Source organism: Eleutherodactylus coqui, chromosome 1 (assembly GCF_035609145.1).
Source record: "Eleutherodactylus coqui strain aEleCoq1 chromosome 1, aEleCoq1.hap1, whole genome shotgun sequence".
NCBI classification, from domain to species: Eukaryota; Metazoa; Chordata; class Amphibia; order Anura; family Eleutherodactylidae; genus Eleutherodactylus; species Eleutherodactylus coqui.
Genome location: NC_089837.1, coordinates 35,255,075 through 35,272,773, shown reverse-complemented (window position 1 = coordinate 35,272,773; position 17,699 = coordinate 35,255,075). Strand labels below are relative to the sequence as shown.

The window sequence follows — 17,699 nt, the reverse complement described above, 5'->3', positions numbered from 1 at the left end:
CATATAGATAAACCCCTCCCCTTTCCGGTTTTTACAATCCCTTCTGAACAGAGTGTAACCCTGTAAGTTCACCACCCAGTCACAGCTTTCATCCAAGCAGGTCTCCGTTATTCCCACTATGTCGTAGTTTTCCTCAGACATTATTTCTTCTACTTCATCTACTTTATTGGTCTAGTTTTAGTCCTCACACTGTTTAGAAGGTCTAGTTTATTTTTTATATTGCGTGTATCCCTACTAACTGTTCTGCCACTTCTGTCTGTACTAATCCCTTGTATCGCTCCTCCCCCATTTCCATTACTTAGTCCCAGGTCAATGTCTACACTTCCTCTCCGCCCCCCCCCTCCCCAGTCCCTAGTTTAAACACTCCTCCAGCCTTCTAGCCATCTTCTCCGCCAGCACAGCTGCACCCTCCCCATTAAGATGCAGCCCGTCCCTACGGTAGAGCCTGTAGCCAACAGCAAAGTCGCCCAGTTCTCCAGGAACCCAAACCCCTCTTTCTTACACTGACTCTTCAGTCACATGTTTACCTCCCTGATCTCCCACTACTACTTTGTAGGTCCTCGCCCTAAGCTTACATCCTAGGTCCCTGAAATCATTTTCAAGGATCTTCCACCTCTGTCTAACTTGGTCATTGGTGCCAGTGTGTTCCATGACCGCTGGATCCTTACCAGCTCCTCCCAGTAATCTGTCAACCCAATCCGCGATGTGGCGAATTCAAGCGCCAGGATGACAACACACCTACGATCCGGGCCTTTGTGGCAGATGGCCCTGTCTGTCCCCCTAATAATTGAGTCTCCCACTGCCAGGACCTATCTAGCCTGCCCTGCACTCCTGTTTGTTGGAGCAGATATTCCCCAGCGGTCAGAGGGCATGTCGTGCTGCAGCAGTGCCAATCCTATAATGCCATCCTCATCATCTGCCAATTTTGCAAACTAGTTGTGGTGTGCCAATTCAGGACCAAACTCCCTGGTTCTCTTCCCGCTAGCTGCCTGCTCATCATGCTGTCCCGAACTCCCATCCGCCCCCACATCTACCCCTGCGAGTGCAGCTCAGTGAGCAGCAACCTCCTCTCCATGGTGCCAATGGATCTCAGTACTGCAAGCTGCTCATTGAGATCCAGGATCTGGGCTTCCAAATGTGCGACCCGCTCACATCTCGTACAGCAGTATGTACCCTCGCCCGGCTGGTCAAGGACTGCATGGTCCGGTGGAGGATCTGCCATTACTCCTTTGGTAGAGGCGCCATGATGCCAGTGTGATGCATAATCAATATTGTACCCTTCAGGCTGTCCTCATGGACTCTTATTGCTCTTCAGTCCCATGTCCACTGGCAGTCCTATGTAAGTGTGGCATTGACAATTTTCCTATGTCAAAAATGATGCAATGTTTTAGGGGGAGCGTTCTGCACTCTCCTTTTTTTGCAGCTGTCAGGGCATAATAGCGGCTGTAGTTGGGCACTAGCTAGCACCTCACAGGTCGTCGACCACTACACAGCGGCTTTTAACCGTGCCGCATGGTAGAACCCCCGGCAGGACTGCAGCATGACTCCATCCTTCCAATATGGGTGTTTTGCTGCATTGACTTCTGCCTTACTTCCCATAGAAAAACGCTACAGTCATGATTTTGCGAACCCCTTAGTGACCCAACAATTTCCTTGTGACCAAGTGTCGTTGTGTGGCCCATTTGTATTGTGTGGGAATTCCTGGAGTTTTGGTACTTCCTATCCGTCACCAGCAGATGGCGCCACTGCTATTATGTATGTCCCATCTACTAGCACATGGCGCTTCAGTAATACCAATTAATGTTTTCCCATCTCCCGCCAGCAGGTGGCACCTCTGTTACTCCATAGTTACGGTGTTACCCACTTTCTCCAGAAGATGGCGTCTCTGCTATTGGAAATGTAGTGAAACTTTGTAGCAAGTGTAATGCACCATTGTAAAATGGCCTCAAAACCCAAATGATACTTCTGTGTAACAATACTATGTCCGCCACCGCAAGGCGATCTTCCACGAAGGCCCTCCAGAGCTGAATCTGCACTTCTGCGCCCAGCTCGCCTTCCGTGACGTCCATATTCTTTGTAGGGCAGATAGTTAGTGGTTATCCGGATGGCAATATTCAGCTTTTGACCGTCCTTCCTCAGCGGGTCATATGGTCTATAATCCAAAGGGAAAAGTCACTAACACAGCACAGAGTATTTCAGGAGATGGGTCTACTTTGTCATGTTGGAAGTCGTGGTTTCAAGACAAATAGTAAGCACGAAATTGGCGTGATCAACCGCCATAGCCTCTCCATTGCCTCGCTCTATACTTCTGCGGATGTTCACTTTTTTGACTTTCTTCCCCTTTCTGCGAGATGCAAATATTGACACGCTGACGGCACCTCGTATTGCTGTCCTCTCTGGTGGCAGGACGTGGCGGTGATATTTTCTCTGCTCGCCAGGCATGTGTGCTATCGGGCTTTCTCTGTGTGCGCAGGTTTATTTCCTTCCGATGGTTCCGTTGCGCTTCTTCTCCTTGGAAACTTTGTAAATAGCAATTTGTGCCACCTTGGGAAGAGCCGTGGTCCTCTGCATTATTGGAACAGCTGGAGCTCGGAGCCGGGCTATCAGGAGGCACATGTTCAAAGTGCTGTGTGTTTGATGAAGGCCCAACGTCGTGCTGTGTAATTGGATTTGTGTGCAGAATGTCTTGTCGGTATGTTCTGTGTTTATCCCCGCAGCTACTCCGGGGCTGACGATGTGAAGTTGAGCCGTCTCGGATAATTAAAAAAAAAAAAAAAAAAAAGACCTCCTCGCCTGCTGCAGGACTCGGTGTGCCTAATGCTCAGTGTTTTTTAAACGCAGGCTGAAGACGAAAACATCCGCCAAATATGGTCTGCCAGCTCAGCCGCGGCTCGTGGACATCATAGCCGCGGTCCCTCCACAGTACCGTAAAATTCTGGTGCCAAAGTTAAAGGCAAAGCCCATCCGTACCGCCAGTGGGGTAAGAAATGGGAGTATTTGTACATGAGATATCCTATTCTGGGCAATATATGTAGCAATTGCAAATGTGCAGCTTAACTTATTATAATACTGCTCCCTATGTACAAGAATATAACTACTATAATACTGCTCCCTATGTACAAGAATATAACTACTATAATACCGCCTCCTATGTACAAGAATATAACTACTATAATACTGCCTCCTATGTACAAGAATATAACTACTATAATACTGCCTCCTATACACAAGAATATAACTACTATAATACTGTCCCCTATGTACAAGAATATAACTACTATAATACTGCCCCCTATGTACAAGAATAGAATTACCATAATACTGCCTCCTATGTACAAGAATATAACTGCTATAATACTGTCCCCTATGTACAAGAATATAACTACTATAATACTGCCCCTATGTACAATAATATAGATGCTATAATACTGTCCCCTATGTACAAGAATATAACTACTATAATACTGCCCCTATGTACAATAATATAGATGCTATAATACTGCCCCCTATGCAGAAGAATATAACTACTATAATACTGCCCCCTATGTACAAGAATATAACTACTATAATACTGCCCCTATGTACAAGAATATAACTACTATAATACTGCTCCTATGTACAAGAATATAACTACTATAATACTGCTCCTATGCACAAGAATATAACTACTATAATACTGCCCCCTATGTACAAGAGTATAACTACTATAATACTGCCTCCTATGTACAAGAATATAACTACTATAATACTACCCACTATGTACAAGAATATAACTACTATAATACTACCCACTATGTACAAGAATATAACTACTATAATACTACCCCCTATGTACAAGAATATAACTACTATAATACTGCACCCTATGTACAAGAATATACCTACCATAGTACTGCCCCCTATGTACAAGTATATAACTACTATAATACTGCCTCCTATGCACAAGAATATAACTACTATAATACTGCCCCCTATGTACAAGAATATTAACTACTATAATACTACCCACTATGTACAAGTATATAACCACTATAATACTGCCTCCTATGCACAAGAATATAACTACTATAATACTGCTCCTATGTACAAGAATATAACTACTATAATACTGCCCCCTATGTACAAGTATATAACCACTATAATACTGCCTCCTATGCACAAGAATATAACTACTATAATACTACCCACTATGTACAAGAATATAACTACTATAATACAGCCTCCTATGTACAAGAATATAACTACTATAATACTGCCCCCTATGTACAAGAATATAACTACTATAATACTGCCTCATAAGTACAAGAATATAACTACTATAATACAGCCTCCTATGTACAAGAATATAACTACTATAATACTGCCCCCTATGTACAAGAATATAACTACAGTAATACTGCCCCCTGTGTACAAGAATATAACTACTATAATACTGCCTACTATGTACAAGAATATAACTACTATAATACTGCCCCCTATGTACAAGAATATAACTACTATAATACTGCCCCCTATGTACAAGAATATAACTACTATAATACTGCCCCCCTATGTAGCAGACTATAACTACTATAATACTACCCCCTATGTACAAGAATATAACTACTATAATACTGCTCACTATGTACGAGAATATAACTACTATAATACTGCCCCCCTATGTACAAGAATATAACTACTATAATACTGTCCCCAATGTAAAAGAATATAACTACTATAATACTGCCTCCTATGTACAAGAATATAACTACTATAATACTGCTCCTATGTACAAGAATATAACTACTATAATACTGCTCCCTATGTACAAGAAAATAACTACTATAATACTGCCCCCTATGTACAAGAATATAACTACTATAATACTGCCTCCTATGTACAAGAATATAACTACTATAGTACTGCCTCCTATGTACAAGAATATAACTACTATAGTACTGCCTCCTATGTACAAGAATATAACTACTATAATACTGCTCCTATGTACAAGAATATAACTACTATAATACTGCCTCCTATGTACAAGAATATAACTACTATAATACTGCCTCCTATGTACAAGAATATAACTACTATAATACTGCCTCCTATGTACAAGACTATAACTAGTATAATACTGCCTCCTATGTACAAGAATATAACTACTATAATACTGCCTCCTATGTACAAGAATATAACTACTATAATACTGCCTCCTATGTACAAGAATATAACTACTATAATACTACCCCCTATGTACAAGAATATAACTACTATAATACTGCCTCCTATGTACAAGAATATGATTACTATAATACTGCCCCCTATGTACAAGAATATGATTACTATAATACTGCTCCCTATGTACAAGAATATAACTACTATAATACTGCCCCCTATGTACAAGAATATAACTACTATAATACTACCCCCTATGTACAAGAATATAACTACTATAATACTACCCCCTATGTACAAGAATATAACTACTATAATACTGCCTCTTATGTACAAGAATAGAACTACTATAATACTGCCCCCTATGTACAAAAATATAACTACTATAATACTGCCCCCTATGTACAAGAATATAACTACAATATTACTGCCCTCTATATACAAGAATATAACTACTATAATACTGCCCCCTATGTACAAGAATATGATTACTATAATACTGCCCCCTATGTACAAGAATATGATTACTATAATACTGCCCCCTATGTACAAGAATATGATTACTATAATACTGCTCCCTATGTACAAGAATATAACTACTATAATACTGCTCCCTATGTACAAGAATATAACTACTATAATACTGCCCCCTATGTACAAGAATATAACTACTATAATACTGCCCCCTATGTACAAGAATATAACTACTATAATACTGCCCCCTATGTACAAGAATATAACTACTATAATACTGCCCCCTATGTACAAGAATATAACTACTATAATACTGCCTCCTATGTACAAGAATATAACTACTATAATACTGCCTCCTATGTACAAGAATATAACTACTATAATACTGCTCCTATGTACAAGAATATAACTACTATAATACTGCCTCCTATGTACAAGAATATAACTACTATAATACTGCCTCCTATGTACAAGAATATAACTACTATAATACCGCTCCTATGTACTAGAATATAACTACTATAATACCGCTCCTATGTACTAGAATATAACTACTATAATACTGCCCCTCTGTACTAGAATATAACTACTAACATACTGCCCCCCCCCCCCCCCCCCCCAGTGTTCTGTCCCTCGTAGCTCTTTTCCCCTGTATTATAGATGTTGCTGCTTGTCTTCTCTTGTAGATTGCTGTGGTCGCTGTCATGTGTAAACCTCACAGATGTCCTCACATTAACTTCACAGGAAACATCTGTGTGTAAGTATGATCTGTCTTCTGTGTATTGTCATGTGGTTTTAGTTTTCCTTTGTGGACTCTTCCGTGTATGGGAGTTGTCCTATTTTAATGCGTTGCATGCAGATTGTGTGCTGATGCATTAAAGGGATCTAATGGCTACTTTATTTTTTTTAAAGCTCCTACGTCAGCGGCTTTGCATTGGCAACGCTGCTGACAGTACTGCAGTATGTAGGGGCTGGCAGAGGAAGTCATACTTGCCTTTTTTGCAGTTGTAGTTGTAGCAGGTCTCTGAAAATGAACCTTTAATCCTAAACTCCGATTCTGGACGTACCATGTGGGCAGAACCTCTCTCTTTATTCACATACATTACTTATCCTGTACTGCTCCTGAGTTACATCCTGTATTATACTCCAGAGCTGCACTCACTATGCTGCTGGTGGGGTCACTGTGTACATACATTACTTATCCTGTACTGACCCTGAGTTACATCTTGTATTATACTCCAGAGCTGCACTCACTATTCTGCTGGTGGAGTCACTGAGTACATGCATTACTTATCCTGTACTGTTCCTGTATTATACTCCAGAGCTGCACTTACTATTCTGCTGGTGGAGTCACTGTGTACATACACTACTTATCCTGTACTGACCCTGAGTTACATCCTGTATTATACTCCAGAGCTGCACTCACTATTCTGCTGATGGAGTCACTGTGTACATACATTACTTATCCTGTACTGACTCTGAGTTACATCCTGTATTATACTCCAGAGCTGCACTCACTATTCTGCTGGTGGAGTCACTGTGTACATACACTACTTATCCTGTACTGACCCTGAGTTACATCCTGTATTATACTCCAGAGCTGCACTCACTATTCTGCTGATGGAGTCACTGTGTACATACATTACTTATCCTGTACTGACTCTGAGTTACATCCTGTATTATACTCCAGAGCTGCACTCACTATTCTGCTGGTGGAGGCACTGTGTACATACATTACTTATCCTGTACTGACCCTGAGTTACATCCTGTATTATACCCCAGAGCTGCACTCACTATTCTGCTGGTGGAGTCACTGTGTACATACATTACTTATCCTGTACTGATCCTGAGTTACATCCTGTATTATACTCCAGAGCTGCACTCAGTATTCTGCTGGTGGAGTCACTGTGTACATACATTACTTATCCTGTACTGCTCCTGAGTTACATGCTGTATTATACTCCAGAGCTGCACTCACTATTCTGCTGATGGAGTCACTGTGTACATAGATTACTTATCCTGTACTGCTCCTGAGTTACATCCTGTATTATACTCCAGGGCTGCACTCACTATTCTGCTGGTGGATCACTGTGTACATACATCACTTATCCTGTACTGATCCTGAGTTACATCCTGTATTATACTCCAGAGCTGCACTCACTATTCTGCTGGTGGAGTCACTGTGTACATACATTACTTATCCTGTACTGATCCTGAGTTACATTCTGTATTATACCCCAGAGCTGCACTCACTATTCTGCTGGTGGAGTCACTGTGTACATACATTACTTATCCTGTACTCATCCTGAGTTACATCCTGTATTATACTCCAGAGCTGCACTCACTATTCTGCTGGTTGTTATTGGAACCCATCAGCCAGTTGGTTATTACACACATCCCTAACAGCCTAGCTGAGCTTACACCATGTATGGGCAATGTTCGGTTTGGTTTCCTTGCTGTATAGTGCGTATCCACTCACAGCAGCTCTTGTTCCCATTTGCTACCACAGGGGGGTTTGGAACATATGAGTGCAGCGTAGAAAGCCGGCCTTCGCTTTTTCTTCCTGGTATGAAGAAGATCCTTCTCATAGTGCAGATCCCCGCTACACACCCAGCACTTCTCACAGCTTAGGGTTTGTTACAGTTGCATGCACTCTGAACAATGTTGTACGATTCCCCTTCTGCCCATCAGCCTGTTACATTGTACCTGCATTGATACATTGTATCAGCCTGTGGAGCTCACAGACGGTTGGCCATACTGGATACAGCTGTCAGTTGTGAGTAGTATTCGGCCTTTACTGGCTTGCAGCTTCGTGGTTTATATGGAAGTGTTCCCATTCACTGATAGCAAGCGGAGATCTTGACAAGAATGACTACTGATGTCCTCTTGCGTTCTTCCCCAGGTACTGCCCCGGAGGGCCAGATTCTGATTTTGAATACTCCACCCAATCCTATACGGGATATGAGGTACGTTCACAGTACATAGCCCAGGCCTCGTCAAGGGGCGTCTAATCTGTCACTGCGTTAAGGGCTGAAATAGTTTTCACTTTGGGAACCTCTTTCTGTAGTTCCTATCGGGGGCGCTTCATTAGCAGAGAGGGTCTCCACATCCACACACCTAATATATGAGCGCCCAGTGATTTCTGTTTCAGGATGAGCCTACAATTCAGGGGCACATAAAGGGTTCAGCCAGTAGGGAGGAAGAGCTTATTATTTCTGGTGCTGCTCCGGGCCACAGCGCCCCCGTTGTCTGATAGGAGGTTCGGCACTTGGGAGAAATTCTGCCAGAAAGTGCCTTGCTTCTTTTTTTACACATTTATGCTGTGTTTTAGACACTTTTTTGCTACACCCAAAAAGCCATCTATTAGGTGGTATAAAGTTAGCAGGCCTGTTAACCCCGTTTTGGGCCTAAGGGTGTAATGATATTTTGGGCTTTTCATCTCCGCTTTTCAAAAGCCATAGGTTTTTTATTTCTATGTCGACATGGCCGTATGAGGGGTTTTTGCGTGACAAGCTATAACTTTTATTGCACTTTTTCGGGAGGCAAAAGGAACAAATAAAACTTTTTGGCTCAGCTTTTTAGCTTTTTATTTTTTTACAGCTTTTGCAGTGCAAGATAAAATGTGCGTTCAGTTTATTGTACGACTCCATACTCGTGGGGATGCCAAATGTGGACTTTATTAAAACAATTTTAATCCAAGAGCAAAGTGCGCCCAAAACTTTTTTTTTTTTTTTTTACTATTTCAATCTTTTGTTATTTATGTCCCTATCGGGTACTTGAACCTGCGATGCTATGATCACTCTGATAATACATTACAATGCATTATCACTAATCGTAGCGATCACCGGCCATGGCAACCCATTGGCCTTCTGCTATGACATCAGAGAGGGAGTGTCCTTCCTCTGTGAACCCTTACGTCCCACATTTGTGGCATGTAAGGGGTTAGCACTGGGGAGCTGGCTATGAGTCGCAGCCGGCTCTTACTGCGGATGGCGCGGGCACAGTTTCTGAGCCCGCACCATCCATAGGACGTAAATGTACACCTATTCGTGGGAACTCCTTCCACCCAGGATGTATATTATACTATTGGGCTGGAAGGGGTTAAAGATGCCTAAGCTTTATCGTTCTACATGAGCCAATATTATACATTTGGCGCATTTCCCCACTGCATATAGTTGCCTTACAGACAGGTCTGATCTGAAGAGTTTTTGGAGGGGGGACCTTACCTAACTAATTTCCTGGGAGACAGAGATGACTTCTATATAGAGTTCTAACTTCTGACTACAGTATAAGACACAGTAGGATCAGAGGAATGCAGCGGGTCAGGGGAGGGGCTTCTGGGATTTTTTGTTTGCTTTTTTTTTTTTTTTCAATTTATTGCTCTTTTATCAATTTTCTCTAATTCTCTGTGCAGCCAACATCCATGCGTGCCATCCGGGCCCGGTACGACCCTTTCCTGCAGACAAGACACCGAGTCGAACAGGTAGATTCTGTAAGGGTGGCTCACTGGTTAGCGCTGGGGTCTTGCAGTGCTGGGGTCTTGGGTTCAGATCTGACCACCATCTGCACGGAGTTTGTATGAGTTTGCCCGGATTTCCTCCCACTCTCTAAAAACATACTAATAGGTGACTTTAGGTTGAGTCCCAATATCCGATATTGAGGGTAAATCCTACATTCTGATTAATTCTTATCAGATCTTTGCATATTAATGGATTAGTGTGAAATTTACATGTCATGCAAAATAGCATATTAATCCCTTCCACTTATTACACCTCTTTCTGGTCAGTAATTACCTATAGTTTATAATCCTTCTTTACTCGCTGTAATGAAAATCATCTCTTCACGCACCGAGTTCCTTGAGCTCGTATTGATCCATAGTGTTAAATAGGAACAAGCTGAGCTGCAGTGTAAAGCATAGTCAAGGGACAAAACCGTAGCCGTACAATTCTTTTCCATATTCCACTTCATGGCTGTCATGCATGTCATTAGAAAGTATTCCTGTCATAAATGACTTGATCATGTAGATGCTCAGAGGTTTACACAACCAAAAAGTAGCATAAAGTTAGTTCACACTGATTACAACTTCCCTGGTGGTCTGAGGTAGTGGAGCAGTTAATGTCTCTAACTCTGTTGGATTAGAGCATTACTGTCATTCTAGGTGATCTAGAGTAGAAGAGGGTGTTTAGAAATTGTTTTCTGGTAGTCTACAGTGGAAGTGGGTCCTGGTGGTCTAGGATATAAGAGGGGTTTATATTTTACTTTTTATTCCCTGGTGGTCTAGTGTTATATAGGTGGCTAACACCTGGTGGTCTGCGGATATATTAAGAGTCAGGGTCATTTTTTTTTCTACTTGACAGTCTAGTCTTAAATAGGTTAATTAAAGGGAAGCTAAGTTATGGCGCTGTTCTGGGTGGTGATAGAAAGCTGGAGAACGTGGTTCTTATACTCACCCGGTACCCGCAGTGTCCCCCTGTGAAGTCTGAGCACAGTCTAAAAATTTGACTCCTTTGTGTGCACAACCTCTTATAGACTTCTAAGGAAAAGCATGCACACAGCGGTCTGAAAAGAGTCAAATAGGTGGTTAATACCTGGTGGTTTAGGGTCTATTAAGACTTGGGAGCTCATTTCTTTTCCCCTGGTGGTCTAGTGTAAAGTTGGTAGTTAATAACTGGTGCTCTAATGTTGAATAGGTGGGGGGCACGGGGTTTGGTCATCTTTCTACTCTGGTGGTCTATTGTCAAATAGGTGGTTAATACCCTGTGGTGTAGGGTGTATTCAGAATTGGGGGTTAGTTTCTTCAACCCAGGTGATCTAGTGTAAAGTAGGAGTTTAATACCTGGTGGTCTAGTGTTAAATAGGTGGTTAATAACTGGTTGTCTAGGGTATATTGGGGGATATCCTCTTTCTACGTTGGTGATCTAGTGTTTAAATAACCTGTGGTGTAGGTTGTATTAAGGGATGGAAGTTCATTTCTTCTGCCCTGCTGGTCTAGTGTGAAGTACCTTGTTGTTTAGAGTGTATTAGGGGCGTGGGAGGTCTATTTAAGTGGTTAATGCCTGCTAGTCTAGGGCATATTAGGAGTGAGGGGTTCATTTTATTGTGTAAACTAGGGGGCTTATCCCTGGTGGTCCAGTGGTTGACTCTCCTCTCCATGTGCCAGTGATGTGCGCTGCCCTATAAATCAGTGCTGGACCGATCAAGCAAGGTCAGAGGGGTCTGCCGGCATCGCCCCCATGACTATAATCACCTCCGTTTTTGTTTTGGTTTCCTCACAGCTGAAGCAGCTCGGGCACAGCGTGGACAAGGTGGAGTTCATTGTCATGGGGGGCACATTCATGGCACTGTCAGAAGACTACCGAGATTACTTCATCCGCAACCTGCATGACGCCCTGTCCGGGCACACCTCCAACAACGTGGCTGAAGCCGTACGGTAAGGGGCTAAATAAGATCGGGTGGTCCTGTCTATCAGTTGGTTCTCTCCTGTGGTCAGATTTCTTGTATGTTAGGGAATTGCCTATTGAGCGACTCCCTAATCTATGTTGCCCCTACTTGGGGTCTTTAGACTTCCGCTCATCATCTGGGGTCCACTTTCTGCAGTTGTGCGGAATAAACTCACAGGTAAATAGATGGTTGTCAGATTAATGTGTTTTAATGTGTTTTCTTACTTTTTTTTTGTATGGGGCTTGAATGTTAAGGGTCACCCTGCTAGGATGTAGACCTGCGTCCTGTGGCATTAAAGGGTTAGTGGACAAATGCCTAAAAAGGGTTGTGTCAAATTATATTTAGTCCCTATCCACGGCATAGGGATCACTTCATGATCGCTGCTGGGACCCCCACCAAGCCCAAGAATAGGGGTCTGGATGGTCCCCAACGGAAAGGAGTGGAGATTGCGCATGAGCGCTGCTGCTGCATTCACTTCAATGACAGCGCCAAGTTAACGGAGGTCCATTGGCAATGTCTGGCGCCGTCATTGAAGTGAATGGAGTGCAGAATACAATCGTGTGATCAGCTTTCTGTGGATCAACTGAGTGATTCCAACGAGGCCGGTCATCGGTGGTAGACTAGCGGGGTCGGGATGTCACTGTTGACTGCGGGGGGTTTTCTCGTATAACGGTGTGGAGAGTATACAGAGAATAGTGGGATCAAGGGGAACATCAAGCGAAAGGGGTCAGAGGAGGATGTCGGGAATCGTTCTGATGAACAGGTGCTACACAGTCAGCCAAATACAATCCTGTGGCTCCAACTAACGTGTCCGAACACACAGCTCACCTTCCTAAGCACAAATGAGCCGACGACCAGCGTGACTCTAAGAGAAACAGAAAGGCGAGACTCCAGCGGGCAAAAGAGCGCAGAAATTGTATCACTGAGCAGTGGAAAAACATCTCCTGGTCAGATGGATCCAGATATCTGTTGCCCCGTGCTGAAGGGAGTCAGAATTTGGCACAAGCAGCATGAATCGCTGACCCCTTCCTGTCAGCTGGTCAGAACATGTCAGACGTCCATCTAATCTGCAGCGGCTACAAGAAGCTTCCTGTCCGCAGGGGCCGATATTCCTGCAGGACGATTTCCAGACCCAGTGGGATGAATAGCTGCAGTTCTGAAGACTAAAGAGGTCCAACACTCTACTAGATGGGGCGTGTAAGAAGTGGCCCTTCAGTGTATGCCACAAGCGGTACTCCTTACCCCACCACCACTTGCCACTTTATCGCACACTGTTAATGACCGGACAACACCTATAATGGAGAGTTGTCGGTCAGCGACTATTCCCTGTGTTGCTAAGCAGCAACTCGGAGAGATCTGATTTACTGCCCGGCTGATTCCTACCAAATCCCCCCAGAGTTTCTACAGTCGGGAGTTTCCCCCCTCCGGGGAATCTTTTTAATAGTTTTTGTTTTGGGATGTTTGATGGTTTGTTTTGTGTACTTTTATTTAGTTTTCCCGAAAAGGCTGCGTTGTGTTTTTGCTGATGGCGCCTCCGATAACCATCCTTCTATCTGCTTGCGAATACATTAACATTTCATTTCACAACTCGAAACCTGAAGAGGAAGCTGGGAATAACCTTTCATTGTTTGAAGGCGGTGTTTACCCACAGAGCGTCCGTAAAACACAGCTCAGAGATGGTTATCATCAGTCTATCCACCCCGTACTGTGGGGGTCCGCACAGCCCACTGTGTAATCGCCTCCAGCATGCGGCCGGTGCTCTGACCCACGTGTCCGGGCTAATCCTGAAAGACTGCGCTAACGGAGATTGGATTAAGCAGGTTTGTGACTGAGGCTGATAGAAAATAATGATTATCTGCCTTATTACACCAAACGGGTCTTATCTCGCCGCTCTGAGACAACACAGCCCTTCTGTTCGTCTCTTCCGGGGCGCACCGCCGCCAGCCGATTGTGAGGAGGGAATAATAGCGCGGCTGACAGAAGAGGACGAGTCTGCCGGATGCGGAGAAGGACTCAGCGGTCGGTACTTTGTCCAGTTTAAGAAGATGAAAGGACCATCTTGTGTTCGACTGCGAGGTTCTTGGAAAACCTGCATGTTCTCTGCGGAGCGCCGCGGGCGCGAACGTTCCTGTTCTTCATGGCTACCGATTGAAGTTGAGTTTTGTAGTCGACGTACATTGGGAAGTACAATCGGTTCCTCGCTTTCTTTTTCTATACATTTTGTGTTTTGCCGTTTCTTCTCTTTAACTCCTTAAGAACGCACTTTTATTTCTTTCGATTTTTTGCTTACTCTTCCCAATATTCAAAAAGATCAGGAACGCCCAATCATGTAAATGCAACTGTTAGATCTAAAGGGTTAACAGCCGCAATCAGACGGCATCCGTCATGTACGAAGCAGGATCAGCTTGCGATCCCGCTTCATAGACCCCTCCACCCGGGGACCTAACTCTGTACGTCCTTTTTGCGTGAAGGGGGGAACATCAAGAAGTTCACTCTAGATGGACGAACCGTGACCGAAGCCATCCGTTAAATGTTGTGCCGATATTCTAAAGTCAAGCGGGTTCTTCCACGTTTGGAGGCTGTCTTCTCTCCAACGGAGTACTGACTGTAGGTGGGTGAGGAGCGGTGTAAGGTGAGGGTGTAAGGTGACTTAGAATACTCCCTCTGCCCCGTGCCATTACTGCGCATGGAATCAATGGTAGACCATGTAAGACTCAGCCGGCTTGAGACCACCATAGCAAGAGACACACTTAAGCATATAATCACATGGGGTGGAAGTGCTGCAGGTCATCCGTACATACAAGCCACGTCGATGAGACTTAAAAAATCTCAAACCACCTGCTGCCGAAAAATTCTGCATGCGATCTGCAGTAGAAGTCCGCAGAGCGCCGATTTATACTTCTGGCCTCCAACCTCTACCACCAAGGCCGGAGGCTCTACCTCTCATCTCAGTTATTCTTTATTTTGGATCTTTGTGTGTTGAGCTGATAGATTATCTCGGCTTCTAAGGCCATGTTTATATCTTAAAACAAATCTAACAAATCCTGCAGGAGCGCGGGGATCGTCCCCTGCTCTCTGGATTGATCTAAGTCCTATAGAGGCCATTATTAGCTCCTCTTACTGACTGTTTCCATTGGGTACTCATACCCTGTACCAGTGGAAATCTATCTAAAGTTAAGCACGGGGATCGTCCCCTGCTCTGTGCATTGATCTAAGTTATACAGAGGCAATTATTAGCTCCTCTTACTGACTGTTTCCATTGGGTACTCATAGCCTGTACTAGTGCAAATCTATCCAAAGTTGAGCACGGGGATCGTCCCCAGCTCTCTGCATTGATCTAAGTCATATAGAGGCAATTATTAGCTCCTTTTACTGACTGTTACCATTGGATACTTATACCCTGTACTAGTGGAACTCTATCCAAAGTTGAGCACGGGGATCGTCCCCTGCTCTCTGCATTGATCTAAGTCATATAGAGGCCATTATTAGCTCCTCTTACTGACTGTTTCCATTGGGTACTCATACCCTGTACTAGTGGAAATCTATCTAAGGTTGAGCTCTAGTACGGTCGATGGTTCCAGTCACTTACCTTGATCTGATTATGTAGCTCAGCTCTCATCGCACAGTATAAGCCTTACTAATATATTGGATAGTCGGTGTGACTCTATAACATACTGGTTCCTGATGAAGTGTCCGCACGGGACACAGAAACGCGTCGAACCGAACCCACATAATTTTCAATCAGAATTTTCTGACATTGGAACCACAAATATATATTGATACAAATAAGATCCTCCTTTCAAGTCATCATAAATGTAACCTTGATGATCGCACCCTGAAACATCCAGGATTGGGAATATAATTATTATTTATCATCAAAACGAAAAACAGGGATCCCTTTTTGTTCATATTGTCCGCTCAACAGGCGGCTTGATTGATTTGAGGTTGCAGTCCATCAATTATTCTGTGCTTGCCAATTGGCATGATGGGACAACTGCGACTAATCTGACACTACCACCCTTAATCAGCCATGGTGACAGTCCGTGCCGCCTGCTGCCTATAACACGGGGTTGGGTTGGAGGTTTTTTGATGTGTTTTGTGTGAGTTTGTCTTTGTCAGCCCAAGATTTTAACTGGTATCAATAACAGATTATGTTAGGTGTTTGTAACTGTGAAGGGCTTCTACTAACTAATTTACAGACAATTTTCTGCTCAGTGAAAACCAACCTCTGCATTAGCTGTGAATTTGGCCATTGCATATGCGCCACTGATGTTCTTGTGCGGTAAACCGGCAGCGATTACTCCCCGTGTGATCGTACGCTTACCGCAGATCTTGCCTTTGGTGAAGGGCATTTGCCCACGGCGGAGTCGGATGCAGATTTTTCTATGTAAAACTGTGGCAGTGGCGATGCCGTGTATTTGGCCAAAGATCCACGCGTGGGTGGCCAAAATCCGCGTGGAGAATTTCTGATGCGATTCTGCATTAATGCAAATAGAAAAGTGATCCTAGATTTTCCATGGCGGATCCGCACACAGTCGTGGATGTTGCCCATTGACAGGACTGAACGATATGTGGACTTGTGGCAGAAATAACATGGCATAGCTTATGGATTCCACCATGCGCACATGCTCTTTCGTGATGCGTCCCAGGTTTAGGGCACCCCCTCTATAACGTCCGTGAAGGGGGTTGCCCAGAGCGAGGAACCCCTTAAATGACTAATGCATTTCCTACTGCCAAGTAGGTTAACCCCTTCCCGCTCGTGCCATATAAATTAACAGCTAGTGTCGTGGCCCCACAGCCTGTTGGTTTCTGCGCTGTGTCTGATGGCCCGGCTCTCTGCTGCCGGCGGTGTGACAGCCTGATGGGAGTAAGCAGGAAGAATCGCTTCCCTGTTGCAGAAAAGACTGTCCTCACGTTGAGCGCCGTGTCCCCAAACGCAGAAGCGCTGATTTATGCATTCAGGGATTACTAGAGAAGCTGTGATGTCAGTAATGACATCACTGGAATGACATCACATCAATACCCTGCGTATGTGGGGCTTGTAAGCATGCAGGAAGGCGCGATCTGTGAGTTCTCTGCATGCCTCTACATACAGAACACCTGTATATAGCTAATAGGCCATAACAAAAACTGATCGAAGGAGTTGTGGCAGGGGCCTGCTTTTAGGGCAGAATAGGTGTCGCTTGTATCAAATAAGATGTAGACGGGCCATTAAGGTATAAGGTGGGAATACCTCTTTAAGGGCCAGTTTAACTCACTCTTGGGGAAACTTGCTGCTGTAAACTTGTTATGAAGCCTCTGACTCACGTTTTGTTTTCCTGGACTCCGTCTCCCACAATAATGTTCTATTTTGCCTCACTTGGGTGGGCTGTTTGCTTATGATCCACACAGCTTGACCAGCACTTACAGAGAAAATTGCTGCTTGAATAATTGTAGCGTTGAGCACAAACTATTTAAAAATACTCCAGCTTTTTCTTGTTTTTGTTTTTTTTGTATATGCATAAAAATAATTGGAGGCCTATATGATAGAAGCATGCAACTCTTTGAGAGCAAATTTAATATGAAAAAACACAAATCAAAAAATTGCTTAATGAGCAATTACAAACTTTTATGGCACAAAGTGTGCT

At 43.7% G+C, this 17,699-nt stretch overlaps 1 protein-coding gene across 1 annotated transcript in view; it reads left to right on the top strand.

Annotated features, from left to right (window-relative positions):
* Positions 1–17,699, top strand: part of ELP3 (elongator acetyltransferase complex subunit 3) — a 108,241-nt gene that overhangs the window by 15,668 nt on the left and 74,874 nt on the right. The window contains exons 3-7 of the mRNA XM_066594867.1: positions 2,842–2,980; positions 6,318–6,388; positions 8,534–8,597; positions 10,046–10,114; positions 11,907–12,061. Coding sequence (XP_066450964.1) covers positions 2,842–2,980; positions 6,318–6,388; positions 8,534–8,597; positions 10,046–10,114; positions 11,907–12,061 — 498 coding nt within the window. The remainder of the gene's footprint in view (positions 1–2,841; positions 2,981–6,317; positions 6,389–8,533; positions 8,598–10,045; positions 10,115–11,906; positions 12,062–17,699) is intronic.